General features: G+C 46.1%; 1 protein-coding gene across 1 annotated transcript in view; it reads right to left on the bottom strand.

The window, feature by feature from the left end:
- Positions 1-17,469: 17,469 nt before the first annotated feature.
- LOC119333492 (V-type proton ATPase subunit C-like) overlaps positions 17,470-18,419 on the bottom strand; it is a 1,727-nt gene continuing 777 nt past the window's right edge. Inside the window, exons 2-4 of the mRNA XM_037606370.1 lie at positions 18,347-18,415; positions 17,994-18,269; positions 17,470-17,589 (exon numbers count right to left, since the gene is read on the bottom strand). Coding sequence (XP_037462267.1) covers positions 17,470-17,589; positions 17,994-18,269; positions 18,347-18,415 — 465 coding nt within the window. The remainder of the gene's footprint in view (positions 17,590-17,993; positions 18,270-18,346; positions 18,416-18,419) is intronic.

Genomic DNA, 18,419 nt, shown 5'->3' with positions numbered 1-18,419 from the left:
GTGAACAGGGTTCCATGACACCAAACGGGCGCCCGGTATACCCGGGCACGTGCCTACCGCATCACAGCCCACCCCTACGGTCAGCGCTGTCCACGGCCTCCAGCATACTACAAACACCAGAAACTACTTGCAACTCCTGGACAGAGGACTTGGGTGAATAAGAAGTCGAGCGGGGTCATATTTCAGGGCCCAATGTATGGTAGTAGCTGAATCATGGATCACAAACACAGAACTCAGTTCCTAAGGACGGCTTCAATGAGACAACCCACCATGTACTCCTACATGGCCTCTCACCTCTACCTTTACCAAATCGTGTTCACACAAGCATGAATGAGTAGGCACATCAGGGCTCAAACAACTCCTACTCATGCTAGTGGGTTTCATCTATTTACTGTGGCAATGACAGGTCATGCAAAGGATAAAGGGGTTCAGCTACCGCAGCAAGTAACAGATGAATCGGTGTTGTCCTAATGCATTAAAAGAGAGCAGGAGCGAGAGAGTAGGATTGTATCGGAATGAACAAGGGGGTTTTGCTTGCCTGGCACTTCTGAAGATAACATTGAGTCTTGATCAGTGTCAACGATCACAACGTCGGAACATCGTCTATCGGGAGGGAACAGATACCGGCAACAAGGAAGAAATACAATCAATGCAATGCACAATATGATGCATGCTAATGACATGGCAATATGAATGTGTTTTGAGCTAATGCAACTAGCAACAGATTAAATGAAGTTGGTTTGAATACAAGATTCAAATTCAAACTCCATATGTGATTATTCAAATGCCATTTAATTGATTTGTGCTAAACAGCAGCTATAAGTTGTTCTAACATGCATGAAAATGGTACAGATGGATTCCTTGAATTTTTCTGATAATTTTTCATATATAAATTATTTAATTTGGAGTTACGGTTGAATTTCTATGATTTTTAGAAGTTTATACAATTTTCTGAAATTATTAAATCATTTAAGATTTATTTAAATCCGGAAAAGGGGTTTATTGCGTCAGCATGACCTCATAGTGACGTCAGCAGGTCAACGTGCGACCCAGGTCAAACTGACCGGTGGGTCCCGAGTGTCAGTGTCTAACTAAACTAATCTAACTTAGTTAATACTAACCTAACTTAATTAGCCGGGCGGGGCCCGCATGTCAGTGGCTCTGGGGAAGTCAAACTAGGGTCAAACCCGGCCAACTCGCCGGAGTTGACCCACTGCTCGTCGCCGGCGGAGCCAGAGACGGCGGAGGGGTGCGGGTTTCCTCCTCCGGCGACCAAATGGCCGGCGGAGGGCATCTACGGAATGCCCAGGCTCGCGCGCATCTAACAGGGAAAACGGGAGAAGCTAGGGCGGCCGTAATCCTCGCCGGCGTCGAGCTCAGCGGCTGCCGGACCTCGGGTGTTGGCGGAAACGGCGGTACGGTGCACAAGAGGGGAAACGGAAGGGCGCTGCGGCCTCCTGAGGTTGCGGTGAGCACGACGGTGGGCTCAGGAGCAAGCTGCGGTGGTTGTGGCCACGGCCACGCCATGGCCGGCGGCAAGGAGCAATCGGCTCCGGTGAAAAGGGCGGCTAGAGTGCGGGAACGAGCGCGAGGAGGAGGGGGAATGGAAGAAGAGCTCACAGCGGATCCGGTGGAGGCAACGGTGAGGCCGGAGAGGGGCTGGAGCTCGCGAATCCTCGAAAGTTCGCCGGCGGCCGAAGGTTGGGGACGAGCTTGAGGGCGACGCTGCAGGGCTTCCGGAGGGCCGTGGATCGGTGGGGAGGAAGAGGGGGTCGAGGCGGAGCCTTTGAGCGCATCGACGAGGCTAGGGGGTGGCGGTGGCCGCGAGGGAGCTCGTCGGTGGCGGCGGATCCGTTCGGTCGCGGGAGGGAGAGGAAGCAGAGGAGGGGGAAGAGTTCGGGAGAGAGTGAGAGAGTTCCAGGGGAGTGGCGTGGCACGCATGGAGGCGTTCGGGGTGTCGAGGTGGAGCGGCAAGCAGGAGGTGGCCGGGGCGTGCGCCGGCGTGCGTCGGCCACGCGCCTGTGCCTACTGGCGCGAGGAGGAAGGCGACAGGGGGGAAGTGGAGATGGGCTGGGCCGTGCTGGGCCAGGTAAGTGGGCGCCAGGTAAGTTAGGTAGGTGGCCTGGTGGCCTTCTCTCCCTCTCTTTATTAGTTTCTGTTTTCTATTTTTCTATTTTGTTCTGTGTTGTTTTAGTTTAGTAAAATACTAAACCATTTTATAAAATCCTGAAAATAGTTATGTGGCTAGAGCTAAAATATACCAAACCACATAAAAATGTTCCAGTATTATTGGACGTATATTATTTATATATCAAATATATATCCAATGCAAATAGTTATTGAATTAATTCAAAGGCCCCAAAATAATGTTTCAGTCACTCCAAAAATATTGGTTTGCATTTTATTCTTGCCAATATTTTTCAAAGCTGAAAAGGAACATTTCCTTGGAAGCATTTGAAGCAATTTTTTAATGTTGATCATCATTTTTAGAAGGTTTCTGAGGCTTTAAAAAAAATCCCTCAATTCAAATTTCATTTGAATTAAAACATGATGCTCACATGAGGTCTAGCCTAGTGCATAACAGGACCAGGGATGTGACAGAGCCTGAGAAAGAAACAAAAGCAACTTGAAGCCGAACAAGATCTGCTCATCGACAGATGGACTGATGTCCTGACAGCCAAGGAATACGACCTTAACCGCCCAGCCAATAGCTACCCGAAACGGATACTGCTACCTCAATTCGATGAGGAGGCACCGGAGCACATATCTCCCTCGCGTAATGCGGACCGACCACCACGTGGCTGGGACAGGGCGGCTGAATGGCCACCCTGCGGTCGGGATAAAGCGGCAACTCAGGCCGAACAGCAGCCCGCCCCACCGCCTCTCAAAAATAGGGACAGACCAGCTCGGGACCATACATACGATCTTCGGCAAGAATTGGACAATAGAGCAGGACACAACAGATCATATAAGGATCGCAAGGACGTTTCCATACTCGGGAAGAGAGCTACATATTCGAATGCAACAAACTTAATCACACCCAGGCTGATAACCACAAACGGACGTTGTCAGAGATACGCCGTAACGCGGCCCGCTATAGAGGTGCCACACACCCTCTCTGCTTCACAGACGAGGTGCTGGATCACAAATTCCCGAAGGGGTTCAAGCCTGTCAATATTGAATCATACGACGGCATAACCGACCCCACAGTGTGGATCGAATATTTTATTCTTCACATACACATGGCCCGAGGAGATGACCTCCATGCCATCAAATACCTCCCATTAAAGCTCAAAGGACCAGCTCGACACTGGCTAAATAGTCTGCCTGAGAACTATATCGGCAGCTGGGAGGACATGGAAGAAGCCTTCATCGACAACTTCCAAGGCACATATGTCCGGCCACCCGATGCCGATGACTTAAGCGACATAGTTCAACAACCTGGAGAATCAGCCAGAAATTTTTGGACTAGGTTCCTAACCAAAAAGAACCAGATCGTTGATTGTCCAGATGCCGAAGCCTTAGCGGCCTTTAAACATAGCATCCATGACGAATGGCTCGCCCGCCACCTCGGCCAGGAAAAGCCGAGGTCCATGGCAGCCCTCACGACACTTATGACCCACTTTTGTGTGGGAGAGGACAGTTGGCTGGCTTGCAGTACAAACATAGCCAACGAAGCAGGCCCATACGAGGCCAAAAGCAGCATCAGCAAGCTCCGGCGCAACAAACACAAACGCCAAAGCAATGGCGACAACACCGATGACACTACCATTCACGCCGGATTCAGTGGCTCCAAGTTCGGCCAGCGAAAAAAGCCTTATAAAAGGAACGACGGAGGACCATTCAGCTTGGACCGCATACTCGACCGTCCGTGCCAGATACATGGCACCCCAGACAAACCGGCCAACCATACTAACAGAGATTGCCGGGTCTTTAAGCAAGCCAGCAAGGTAAATAGCGTAAACAAGGAAGGGGAATCGCAGAGCCAGGACGAAGACGAGGAGCCCCGGCATCCGAAGCGAACACTGGGGGGCAAAAGAAATTCCTGCCTCAAGTCAAAACGGTGAACATGATGTACGCCACACACATCCCCAAAAGGGAGCACAAGCGCGCACTCAGGGACGTTTTTCGGTAGAGCCAGTCGCCCCAAAATTTAACCCATGGTCGTCAGTCCCGATCACCTTTGATCGTCGTGATCATCCAACTAGCATCTGTCATGGCGGTTCGGCCGCATTGGTACTCGACCCAATCATCGACGGATTTCACATGACACGAGTCCTAATGGACGGTGGTAGCAGCCTCAAGCTGCTCTATCAGGATACAGTACGCAAGATGGGCATTAATCCCTCACGAATCAAACCCATGATAACTACCTTCAAAGGAGTCATACCAAGCGTAGAGGTCCGTTGTATGGGCTCGATCACGCTGGAGGTGGTCTTCGATTCCCCGGATAACTTCCGAAGCGAAGAACTAATCTTTGATATCGTCCCATTTCGCAACGGCTATCACGCCCTGCTCGGACGAACCACATTCACTAGATTCAATGTGGTACCACATTACACTTATCTCAAGCTAAAGATGCCCGGCCCATGTGGCATCATTACAGTAAATGGAAACACGGAACGCTCCCTCCGTACAGAGGAGCACACTGCTGATCTAGTAGCAGAGGTACAAAGCGGCCTTCTCAAGCAGCATTATAATCTGGCTGCCGAGCCCCTGGACATCATCAATAGGGTCCGGACCAGACTGCAGCAGGACAGCTTAGCTCGACAAGAGCCGAATTAGCAATATGACCTCTGTCCCAGCCCCTATGAGGCAATGGCACTAATACCGCGCGTACATAAACTATGCACTCAAAACACCATGGGAATCGATGGAGGCATAACTCGTCTGCAATCCACTGTACGGCTCGACCGACACCGGGATTCACACGCCTTAACTTTCGCTTTTTATTATGGGTTTTTTCTCTTTTTGAGGTCTATGCGGATGACTCGTTTGCAGAACACACCAAGGAGGCAAGGAGCTCGGGCATACAAAGGAACCCCCAGGTGGTCTCTATTAACGATCGCCATACTTGTTTTACATACCCTCACACAGCCCGCCCTTGGTTACGGCATGATAAATAGCTTTACTTGCTTACCGCATTATTTGCACAAAGTACGCCTCGACGTACCAATTACATCACAATGGTGAATAAATGGTGGCATAAGCTTATTACCTAATTTTCCTGTTTTCTCACCTTTGTACATATTACTTATTGCACACGTACACCATGGTACGTATTACTGCGCCAAGGGCTTCATTACACCCAACACTACGGCAATAAAAAGTCCGAACACTTTTATAGTATAGTTCGGCACCCCAAACTTATAGCATTATATGCATCGGCTCCGAATCATGTCTTTGGTCAATAGTTGGGTTGCCCGGCTCCTGTGCTTACTACCTTATGTTCCGCTATATCGACTAGGGTAGTAAAGGGAGAACTACTGCGATTGTGTCCCGGTTCTTTCGGACGAGCACCTCAGTAGAGAAAGCCGAAAACTGACTGTCATGATGCAGCGAGAGAGAGTCAGCTGTTCGAGAGGTTCCAAATCGTTAGAGATTTTTTCCGCTTCACGCGAAGAATCGGTCCCTCCGATTAGGCGTGTATAGCGCCCCTAGTTCGGCCTTCTAAATACCAGGGGATGCGCCAAACTTTTTAATTGTCAAACTCCTATGGCTAAGTGAGGGGGGTAAAGGCCGCATAGTCTGATTGCCTTGTTCGTTGCACTAAACACCTCCTTTAAGGACCACAATGTGGAGTAAAGAGTGTTTAGATTTATCTCGAACACCCCCGTACTATCTACGTGGAGGCAGAAGCCGATGACTGGTCAACCCTCAGATTTCATAAACGGCCGCATAGGAGGTAAAATGTAAATCATAAGCATTATAATACATAACATCACTTCTCCATATTACAGGATAGTATAATATAAATGTTCATATGGGAAAATGATATCCTTCGTACATTGTTCCGCCACAAGGCGGGACCCCTCTAGGACACCGTCAAAATAGAGCTCGGGTCGACGATGCTCCTTGCCCTCCGGCGGTCTCTCGGTCATCAGCTTATTGGCATCCAGCTTTGCCCAATGCGTCTTGACGGGGGCAAAGGCCATACGCGCACCTTCGATGCAGACCGACCGCTTCACGGTTTCAAGCCACGGGCAGGTGTTAATAAGCCGCTTTACAAGTCCGAAATAGCTGCTAGGTACAGGCTTGGCAGGCCATAGCCGGACTATTAGGTCCTTCATGGCTAGCTCCGCCGACTTGTGCAGCTCGACAACTGCTTCAGCTGGTCAATGAAGGGCAACAGATGTTCGGGTCCAAGATACTGGGACCAGAATAGCTTCTCCATAGATATTCCTTCTTTCGCTCTGTAATACTTGGCAGCATCCGATATACTGCGCGGAAGATCCGTACAGGCCCCTGGAAAACCCAAATTCGGATAAGTACAAGGAACGTTTCTTACACACACTTGCCATGCAGGGCGAAAGATTTACCCGTCGTAATCTTCTTAGCCACCTGAATCTCCTGGAGAGCGTCCCGGGCTTCGGCTCGTGCATCCTGTGCGCTCCGGCGGGCCTTCGCCAGTTCGGACTCCTGCGCCTTACAATCGCGCTCCAAGGACTCAAATCTCTCGATCACGCCCTGGAGCTGTTGTTGCGCCTTGGCAACCTGGGGCTCGTGCTTCTCGCGCATAGCGCGTTTCGTGGCCGCGTTGTCCTCGGCCTCTGCTAACGCCTTCTTAAGTGCCGCCACCTCGGTCATGTCCACTAATAAAGTTTATGACACTTTAGTCCGGCTGGACCGCTCATTTTTTCGAAATATACCCATCGGTTACTACATTCCTTGGCTATCTTCCAGCTGCTTCTTCATGAGGACGAGCTCCTCCTCGGCCTGCTCCAGTTTCCGCTTCAGTCCGGAAACTTCCGCAGCATGAGAAGTGGCAGCCTGCAGCGATACCTGCTTATTCACATAGACAACTCATGTTAGACTCCTGCGATATTTATTCTCGATCCTCTGTTTGGCTTTTCCTCCCGAACACCAAACAGAGCATCAGGGGCTACTGTCTATACCGAGATATTTTTCCTACAATCACATTACTCACCTCAAAGCCCGTTAGAAGGCTGGTGCAGGCTCCGGCCAGTCCGCTTTTGACAAACCGAACCTTCTCTATTACCGTGTCCATAAGAACACGATGCTCATCCACGATAGACGCACCTTGTAGCGCCTCTAGCAGATTATCTGATGCCTCTGGTTGGACAGAGGTCACCAGTGGAATAGGCACATTCCCTCCTTGGGGGGAATGCCGTTCGCTGGACCCAGGAGCCATGTAGATCTCCGGAATGGTATCCGGCTGAGGCTCGAAGGGAACTCGGGCCCCGTCACCGGTCCCCGTGGGGACTTTTTCCCCCGTATGTCCGGCGGCCGAGGAGTCATCCTGGGGCGTTACCCCGATGGTCTCCGGAATCTCCCCCCGACCTGGGAAAGTCTTTTTGGACGCCACCTCGTCGGCACCCTTGGGTGAGATGGAATGAGTAGGTGGCGGAGACATGCTAGCCATCTCCTTTAAGTCCAGTCAATCCTCTATCGAGGATCGCGGGGAGCCGTCGCGTGCCGGACTTCAACGACAAGGTTTAATATGCGTCAATGTTACAAACCGAGAAGGCCAGATATTTTGATTCTAGTACTCACGAGGTGGCTGGAGGCTTGGTCCGACGAGGTCGCTCCAGACTACTGTCAACATCCCATGCGGAGTTATCCGCGAAGGAGCCTCTCCCCCACTTGGTCGCCTCCGCCTCCAAACTCGAGGAGGCCTCCCTTTTCTCCCTTCCTCTCACAGGAGGGGAGTCACCTCCCTCCTCCCCGTCGTCTTTGGCAGCTGAGGGGTCTATCTCGTTGTCAGACGAGATGACCAAGGTGCTCCTTCGGCGAAGCCCACGCCTGGTCCCCTTGACCATGGTTGTGACCTTCTTCTCCAGCACGTCGTAAGGCGCCGGAAATAACATCTTGGTAAGAAGTGGGGTTTCTTCATCTTCGGGCGGCGGAGCCAGACTTTTAATCTGTCCCGCTAGATCGACCCAGTCCTGAAAAAGAAATTGACAAGAAGGCTTAGTATCCTTCCTCAAAGTGTGTCCTTAAATACTACACCTTGACGGCATACCGAATTGTCCTGACGCTTAAAGTTGAGCCCGTGATCTTTGGTCAAGGGTGGCGGCGTCTCGCTGCCCTTGAAGAGCACCTTCCAGATATCTTCGTGCATCGTGCCGAAGAGCCTTAGCAGCGTCTGGTGCTCAGACAGATTGAACTCCCACAAATAACATGTCCGGCGCTGACATGGAAGGATCCGCTTACAAGCATGACCTGGACCACATCAACGAGCTTGATCTTCTGGGTTATCATATTCTAGAGGCATGTTTGGAGCCCCGTGATCTCTTCCCGAGATCCCCAGGTCAGGACCTTCTCCTGCCAGGAGGTAAGCCGTATCGGGACTCTGGATCGAAATTTGGGAGCCGTCGCCCAGTTGGCATCGCGCGGCTCGGTGATATAGAACCACCCCGATTGCCATCCCTTCACCGTCTCTTTGAAGGAGCCTTCGAGCCAGGTGGTATTGGGCATCCTGCCCACCATGGCACCTCCGCACTCGGCCTATTGGCCGCGCACCACCTTTGGCTTTACATTAAAAGTCTTCAACCATAGGCCAAAGTGAGGTGGGATGCGGAGAAAGGCTTCTCACACAACTATGAATGCGGAGATGTTGCGGATAAAGTTGGGGGCCAGGTCGTGGAAGTCCAACCCATAGTAAAACATCAATCCACGGACAAATGGATGAAGAGGGAATCCCAGCCCATGGATGAAGTGTGTGAGAAACACAACCCTCTCATAGGGATCGGGGGTAGGGACGATCTGCCCTTTTTCGGGAGTCAGTGAGCAATCTCCATGGCTAGATAACCGGACTCCCGGAGCTCCGTGATGTTCTTCTCCTTAACAGAGGAGGCCATCCACTTGCCTCCAGCTCCGGATCCGGACATGATTGGAGTGTCTTCTCGAACGAGGAAAAGCCGAAATCTTGGGTGCTAGAGCTCAAGGACATAAGGACTGGAGATGAAGACGGGTGTGGGTAAAGGAAGAGTGTCCTTATCCCCTTATAAAGACCGCGAATATCAAGCGCCCCCCCACTCGCCTTAAACTCACCTATTCCCGAGAGCCGTGCAAAACGACACGGTTGGGTTACCCACGCCCGTATTGATGAGAATCCCGTAATGAGGGGGGCACAATCTCTGCTTCGACAAGACATGCCAATGACAACCGCGTCTCGCAACGTGGAGCGGCAGACGAAAAACGATTTGAAAGTACGACCGGACAAACACGATGTCATGTTGTAAAAGCTGTCAGCGGATTAGACTCGTGTGAGAATATATATTCTCTCTGCGGTTATATATGGTGTGTGTGACAGGTCCGGATACAATCATCGCATCCGAAGACTATCTTCAAGTTCGGAAAGAAGGGAATCCACCTTGCAATGCCAAAGACAAATCTGCGCATCAGACTCCTCGTAATTGAAACCAGGTTCAGGGGCTACTGAGGGAGTCCTGGACTAAGGGGTCCTCGGGCGTCCAGCCTGTTATCTATGGGCCGGACTGATGGGCTGTGAAGACATGAAGGCCGAAGACCGCATCATGTCCGGATTGGACTCTACATAGCGTGGAAGGAAAGCTTAGCGATAGAAGATTCCTTCTTATGTAACTGACTCCATGTAAACCCTAGATCCCCTCGGTGTCTATATAAACCCAATGGGGTAGTCTGGAAAGGACACCACATATACTCATTACCATACCCACATAGGCTAGACTTCTAGGGTTTAGTCATTACGATCTCGTGGTAGATCCACTCTTGTAACACTCATATTCATCAATATCAATCAAGCAGGACGTAGGGTTTTACCTCCATATAGAGGGCCCGAACCAGGGTAAACATTGTGTCCCCCGTCTCCTGTTACCATCGATCCTAGACGCACAGTTCGGGACCCCCTACCCGAGATCCGCCGGTTTTGACACCGACAACAACCCAACACTTCTACCTACTGGTTTTGACACCCGAGAACCATGGCTACTGTAGTAATCATGTTTTATTGATTTTGTTTCAATAAAGTGCCAAGTAATACTTTTGGGATGGCTTACGGTGACAGTTGATTTGATCTTGCTGAAAAACAGAAACTTTTGCGCTTAGGAAAACAATTCTCATTTTTAACAAAAGTGTGATAAAATGCTGATTCTTTTGCAGAAGATTAATAGAAAAATTTCTAAGATTTTCCTAATTGTTCAGAATTTTTGGAGTAGCAGAAGTACGGTTGGAGTACAGATTACTACAGGCTGTTCTATTTTTGACAGATTCTGTTTTCAATGCATAGTTTAGTTTCTATGGCTTATATTGCTCAATATAAATTGTAGAAATGATATTCTACATTAGGCATTGTGTGGAAACAATTATGAATATTGTCTTTGACAGTACCAAAAGTGAAATGGTTTGCTCTTTATCATACTAACCTATCTCACAAAGTTCTGTTAAGTTTTGTGTGATTGAAGTTTTCAAGTTTTGGGTGAGATGTCGATATGAGGAGAATAAGGAGTGACAATACCCTAAGCTTGTGGATTCCCAAGGCACCCCAATGTAATATTAAAGGAAGATCCAAGAAACTAAGCTTGGGGATGCCCGGAAGACATCCCCTCTTTCGTCTCCAACATTATCGGTAACCTCACTTGGAGCTATGTTTTCATTCGTCACATGATATGTGTTTTGCTTGGAGCATCATTTTATTTTATTTTTATTTTCTTGATGTTATTTATAATAATGTTTTGCATCTTTTATTTCAATAAAAGTGGCATGTATAGCCTTTGTCATGCTTATTTTGCAAGTATACATGTTGCTGTTTGAAAACAGAAAGTTTACCGCTGTTGCAAAAATTCCCTAGAGAAGTCAGAATGTGATAAAATGTTGAAACTTCTTTCAAAATAAGATCTGATAAATTTTCTACAGTATGGTAAATTTTCATAACTTTTGGAGTTAGGGAAGTATTGATACTCTTGCATTCTTTATAGACTGTACTGTTTTGGCAGATTGCTGTTATGTTTGCATATGTTTGCTTGTCTAATGATTCTATTTGAGGATAGGAGTATTAAATATGCAGAGTCATTTAGTATGCAATGTTGAATAATAATTTTAGTGATTCTCTTCAGTAGAGAATGATAAGGTTTTGCATTGATTTATACTAACTTGTCTCACGAGTCCTTGTTGAGTTTTGTGTGGATGAAGCTTCTCGGATTTAGGAAAATCGTGATATGAGAACAATTAAGGAGACACAAAAGATCAAGCTCGGGGATGCCCAAGGAACCCCAAAATAATATTTCAAGAAGTCTCAAGCATCTAAGCTTGGGGATACCCCGATGGGCATGCCACCTTTTCTCTTCAACAATTATCGGTTAGTATTGGTTGAGCCTAAGTTTTTGCTTCTCCACATGATGTGTGCTATTCTTAGATTGTCATTTTTTTTGTTTTTTCTTGCTGTTTTAATAAGATGCTTAGATCTAAAGTTTTTAAATAAAATAGAGTCCTCAAATAGTTTCCAGGGAGGCTAAGTAAGCGAAGTTCACATCCCTTTAAGGAAGCTCTTTTCTGTGGAATTGCTCTAGTGCTTCACTTATATCCTTTTGAGCACGGTGTGCTTTAGTATTTTTGAATAAATTCTCTCTTGCTTCACTTAAATTAATTTGAGAGAAAGAAATATTATGCTCATGATCTTCATTTATATCTTTTTGGAGTAGCTTGTCATTTACTCTTGTGCTTCACTTATATCCTATGAGCGAATTGTTGAATAAATTGAATGTCATGAAGTTGAAATCATATCATGCCTAGTAGTAGCTTCACATTGGGTTTAGAAAGTGAAATCTTTTGAGGCTTGACAATCACAATATTGGTCATACAAGCAATTCGTGAATAATTAGTATAAGGAAGAGAACTTTCACATGCAAATACACTATCTTGGAATCTTTTGTGATTGTGAGCCCCCATCAAAACATTATATGCCAAAATTGTTGACGTTGGACAAGGAAGACAATGTAATGGTTTATGTTTGTTCATATTCACATAGAAGTTATATTTCATAGATCCTTCAACATGTGGTGCTTGCCCCCATCCTTGCTAGCCAAAAATTCCGCACCAAGTAGAGATACTACTTGTGCATCCAAAAACCCTTAAACCAAAAATCTTATCTTCAAGAGGCCACCATACCTTCCTAAGGATTGAGCAAGATCCTTCAAGTAAGTTGTCATCGATGCAATAAGGCAATAAAAATTGCTTCTAAAAGTGTGAGATCATTTAGTGTAAGAGAAAATTGAGCGTTGTACGAACTTGTGATGGTAAAGAATAAAAATGACAGGCTGCATTATAAAGGTTGCCATCACAAGGGGCAATATAACATGACGTTCTTTTGCACTAAGGGGTTGAGCATACAAACAAATAAGTGCATGGCAACCTCTGCTTCCCTTTGCGAAGGGCCTATCTTTTACTTTTACTAGTGGACCCCGTTGCGCCAAATGGCACGGAGACCTGTTGGATCCATGCACATATTGAAAAGAAAATCCATAATTTAGATGATTTAGTTGTTGCAAGCACATATGATAACAAATTGAACACACTTTGATTAAAAAAAGAATGATGGAACATGTGTTGCTTTCGTTCATAGGGAGTCTATCCTGAATCATACAATTCGTAGGATCTATGTTGTTTCGGTCATCTTCCAAGTCTCGATTTCTTATATTATCATCAATAATTTCAAGTCCATTAAAATGATAGTTAGTTTTATCTAAAATCTTTCATATGATCAGAGTTTGTTTTGAAATAGTGATATAACGTAGAATAAGTATAATGATACACAATGAAAAATAATTGTGTACAATATCAGACAATTTACCTCCAGTGATGTACTCTATAAATATATTGTTTTGCGAGAAAACTTCCAATCTATTAATTAACTGTCAAGATAATACAAACAACACCAGACGCAAAAACTACATACAGGTCGAGACGCCCGATAAAAGATAATGGATTTTTATAGAAGAAAAAGAGTGGATTCTTTTAAATTTAAAAAGATAAAAAAGGTTTGGCTCCAGCCGTCCAAGTGGGTAGGAATCCATTCCCACCGCCTAAACAAATTTTAAAGGGACAAATAATCGGACACTAAGAAAAGTCAGTCATCCTCCTCACATCTCCCCTGTTCCCCATTCTCCCATCGCTAGGTCCCTCCATAGCCGGATGTCCCAGGTGAGGCCGCCCCTCCCCTTTGTCACCACAGCCTGCGCGAGCTTCGCATGCACTGATTTTCCTCCCCTTCTTGTCGAATCCTGCCGCGGATGTGGTTGAGGAGGCCCTCAAGCTCGGCATGCTCGCGCCATCTCTAGGCATCGTCGAAGGCAGACATGGAGGCACATGACTCGCACGCCCATCCTCCTCCCCTCTCCTTCTTCGAATCTGGTTGCCGAAGTGCTCGAGGAGGCGCTCGAGACGGCATGCTCGCCGGCGATGCTGGGGCCCCTCCCTCCTCCTGGTGCCCTCGCTGTCGCCTCCATGAGCCTCTCCACCCTCTCTCGCGCGATGGTCCGGGTCCAGGTAAGTATTTCTCTCTGACCCCGCCGCCTGCTCCTCCCCGTAAATCCGGTTCGTCACCAAGTGCATCGCCTCACTGAGAAATCATCATGAATGTTCCCTTTCAAGACTCTGCATAATTTGTTCTGTTATAGGGCTTTGTTAGATAAGCTGATTTAACTGAGTTTATTCTGCTCTGGATTGCTGCACCTTCTGGTTGTGAGTGGATCCAAGAATTAGCATGGTACAATATTCAGTCTAATGTGTTTCAAGTACTAAAATGGAAGCAGAGAGAAACAAGCCCAGTGAGAGAGTGGATAACGGAAGAAACACTGCAACGAAATCCAAAGATATAGAAAGTATGTTCAGGAACTTCTCACTAAAGTAACAATGTGTGACATCTCATATTCGTAGCAGGTGGTTGCATGAAGTTCATGTAAAATTTATGTAAATCATGCTAGGCTCCCTACTTTCCAGCAAGAAAAGGAAGAAAAAAAATGTGCATTTAGCAAGCATGTGGATAAGAAGCATACAACTTTCTAATATGCATAAAACTTCCGAGTTCACTCATAAAAATTAACGGACCACCAGAAATCACTGGAAAGTAGAATTCATAGTGATTGTCTCTTTTCTCAAGGATTTCTGCACAACTCTCCCAGGTTACACTTCCTTACGGATAGTTTGTTCTGGACTAAACTTGGAGGTTCAATCCATTTTAGATATAGAAAAGAGACACTCCTACTCAATCCCCCTCAAACAAACCTATAGTTAGGCTAGAGTTTGAACAATTGTACAGCCAACGAAGGCATAATGCCTAGAATAAAGATATAGATGCAGAAATCAATGAGGGGTGGTCTCACTGTACATGGCTAAGCAAGCCAGTTAGAGAAAGGTGATGTCGACGCTGAAACTCAAATCCACGACACGGTGTACGCGGTGAGTTTTCCATCGGGCTTGCAGGTCTGCCTCCAGCAAGCTGCCGCGAGCAAAAGAAAATCACCCATTAACCAAAGGACACTTGTAAATGAAAAAAGGTCACTACAAGAAATATGTCAACTTGCGACCATCTCATTGAAAGGTCATTGTTTTTCATTTGCGACCTTTTTGCGACAAAAACAGATAGTCAAAAGCTAGCGGTCGTAAACTGAAATTAACGACCTTCTTTATGATATGTAAAAGGTCATTGGTTGTACACCAAATTTTTGGTCACTAGCAACCTCCACAGGCCACGTAGGGATCCAGCGTGGCAAGCTGACGTGGATAAGAATTAGCCCAGTCCAATTCCGTGTATTACATGGGCCGAGCCCATTAATTCAGCCTTTTTAATACATTTTTTTTGTTAATTTTCGCTAGCTACAAGCGGTCGGACACTTCCCTGGACCCTGCGCAAGCGGGAGCTACATGCACCAGGTTGCCCTTTTTTTTTAATTTTCGCTAGCTACATGGGCCTGGCCCAGTAATTCGGCCTCTTTTATTTCTCTGAAATTTGACATCAATTTCTTGTTAGGCCACAGCCTTTTATAGTCCATTATTTTTTTTTGACCCTCGGCCTTTTACGGTCCTAATTTTTTTGCCTCGGCCTTTTACAATCTAGTTTTTTTGGCACTCAGCCATTGCCTTTTAATTTAGGACCCGTCACTCTTAAGTTCTGTATCTGCATCATTTTCAGTCTATTTCCAGTTCAAATATAGGCTATAAATACAGAATATTTCTCAATACATCTAAACTTGGTACATTACAATAATAGTACATAGTACCCAGTTTTCTAATACGCAAAAAGATCAATCAATAACAAGCTCCAATGAGTTACTCTTTGCTGGGTGCGGATTCTTGCTTCTTCATCATGGGACTTGTTGCAGTAGTCGGCACTTCAATGAACAAAGGACATCTACAGGTTATAAATAGAACAATTAGGAACAAAATAAAAAGAGAACATTCTGCATTTGGTGCAAAAATGGTTAGAGCAAAGAGGAGCTTCAGCAACAGAGAAAACCAAATCAAATTGAACACACACCAACATTTGCAGAAGAATATTTTTGTTTGACTCATATACTGCCGCTCCCTTTAATTTTCAGGACTACATATTCTGAATCTACTAGTACTAGATACCTACCTATTAGAAAATAAAGCTGAGTTATACTAGTAGTGTTGGTGCTCAATTGCCACTGTTCCTATCATATTTACTCCATAACAACTAACATGAACATGCCAATTGTTTAAAACCTAAGCCGTGTAAATTTCAGAAGAACAACCAAACTTAAGCCACGATAATAGACAGCGAGAAAATCAACTAAATTTAAAAGGAGGGCTAACCAAGAACCCTTCAATTAACCCTACCATTTCATCAACACCCCCAACCAAACAGGAGCATGAGCAGGACAATAGCTACTAAACCTTGAGGTCAGGCATAGACATATACCTGGACTTTGCTTCTTAACAGGAGGCCCCCCATTTGAGTTAGACATCTCTTCCTTCTTCTGCCCCTTGATCTTAAAAAGGTTTATCATCTTCCTATGAAACATGAGGGGAGGAGGTAACGAGCATGAGCTAAAGAGAGCAGACTTTTCATAGGAACAAAATTGACAATAACAAGAAAAGTACCATTCAGGCTTAAGGATGGTTTTACACACAAACAGGTAGAAACGATGTAGCGGAAATCAACAGAAGCAGTTTGGTTCTCTTTAATTATTGCGTTCATCGATTAGTAGCAGAAAATAATATACCAAGTACAAAGGAAAGCAAAATACTAAATTACCAAGCACGACTAGTAGCTCTACACAATTGCACCACATATACAACTAGCTACAGATAACACTCTATACACGTACATACATAACCGATGTGATTTATTATAACAAAGACATTCAAGTGATAATAGTAAAAAAATGAACTAAAAGAGCTAAAATAAGCCTGTGTTATGAACAAAGATCATCTAACCAATTATAAAAATCATGGTACATGTAGCTAACAGATATATCAAACCATCCTTAATCCAAAGCATCATCAAAACATAAATCAGAGGAGCATCTACCCAGTATGACAGCAAAATGGTGTAATCATACAACTTGTAAGAGATGGACTCAGGGATGGTAAGGAAACATCAGATGAGGGGAGGGGAGGGTGCAGACGCTTGTACTTGTTGCCAAGCAGAACGATCAGCTTCGCTATGACAGGTTTGAGGACCCCTGTCGCCATGCTGACGAGAGCCGCATCCATGGTCATGCTAGCTCAGAGCTCGGCCAGTCAACCATGCATGGAGCCGTGGAGGTCAGGTTGTTGAATGCACTGACAGTAAATAGCCAGCTCCAAATTGACAACCTGGAAAGAGGATTGGTTAGTACACTGAAAAGAGTAAATAGCCAGCTCCAAAGTTAAGGTACTGGTAGAAAACATTATTAGAAGCACAACTAATGATTCATCAAGCAAAAGGAAACATTTCAAAGATACTAGCTGGGCGACAAATCAAGCAGAAGGAAACATTTCAAAAATACCAGCTGCGCGTCAAATTTGAATGAAGCGATGTAAGTATATCTAGAACCAGAATGGCAGATGCCAAACACAAATACTCATTGTAAGTATATCTCAAATTTGATCATAAAATTGACATGAATAATAACCTGTATAGGGACTCCGTAAAAAGGTATGCCACTGAGCCAGTGAATGGTGGATGCCAAACATAAAGACACATTGGAATATATTTCTAATTTGAGTCACTCATCAATATAGAACTGCAAAAGAGCGCAAAAGAAATAAATCAACAAGAGCATAAGGCATACTATAGCCAGCTAGCTAGATTTCATCTTGAGACTTATCCTTGCGCTTCTGTAGAATCTCGATAACTTGGTCCAAGGGTGGGTCTCCAGGCCTCCGAAAAAACTGGCCGCCGATCTTGAACTCGTACACCTCCGGCTGCACAGAATGAACTCCTTCAATTACAAAAATACATACGGAATTAAAAGGACACCGGTAAGAGCAGGGAAGAACAACATTTGATAATGCTTCACAGTAACTAGCTGCGCAATAGGTAGCTAGTCGGAACCAAATAGACCAAGACAAACAGGAAGTAAGCTACATCCAAAATCTACCAATTCAACGCCGAGGACCGAATGTAACTGTTAAAGTGTTAAACAACACTGTCCAAGATACAGTACCCAGATAGCCTAGCAAATGTAACCTTAAGTTGCTACCAATCTTCCAAAATTTTACTGTCATCCATGCGTGATTTGGTCAGTGTGGAAAGAAACTGGAGTAAGAGAGAGAGAGAGAGAGAGGGAGGGAGGGAGGGAGAGAGAGACAGAAGCAGAGTTAGTTACCTTCATGTCATCCTCGATCTTGGCGGCCTGGGATTGGATGCTGGCGAAGGTCTCCTTGAGCGGGGCGTTGACGGGGTACAACGTAAGCAAGCGCTGGTAGGCAGATGAGCAATGTAAGAAGCAGCACTGGCCACGGCCAGAGACGGACCCGGTGAGGTAGCTGTCGATGGGGACGCCGTCGACGGTGAGGGTGCCGGGCTCGACCCCTACGACATGCTCCAGGTCCTTGATTTTCCGACGGATCTTGTGGGAGATGCCCTCGATGAAGATGTTGTACTGCATCCAGAGGCCGGATCAGGCCGGGGCAAGAAGAGGGGTGGGAGACAAGATCGGGATGGGAGGCAAGGAAGTACCTTGACGAGGTCATCGCTGAGCGCGAGCAGGGAGTCGAGCGTGCCAAGGCGGAGATCCGGGATGGTGAACTGC

Source organism: Triticum dicoccoides, chromosome 7A (genome assembly GCF_002162155.2).
Source record: "Triticum dicoccoides isolate Atlit2015 ecotype Zavitan chromosome 7A, WEW_v2.0, whole genome shotgun sequence".
Classification (NCBI taxonomy): Eukaryota; Viridiplantae; Streptophyta; class Magnoliopsida; order Poales; family Poaceae; genus Triticum; species Triticum dicoccoides.
This window is presented reverse-complemented; position numbering and strand designations above follow the sequence as displayed.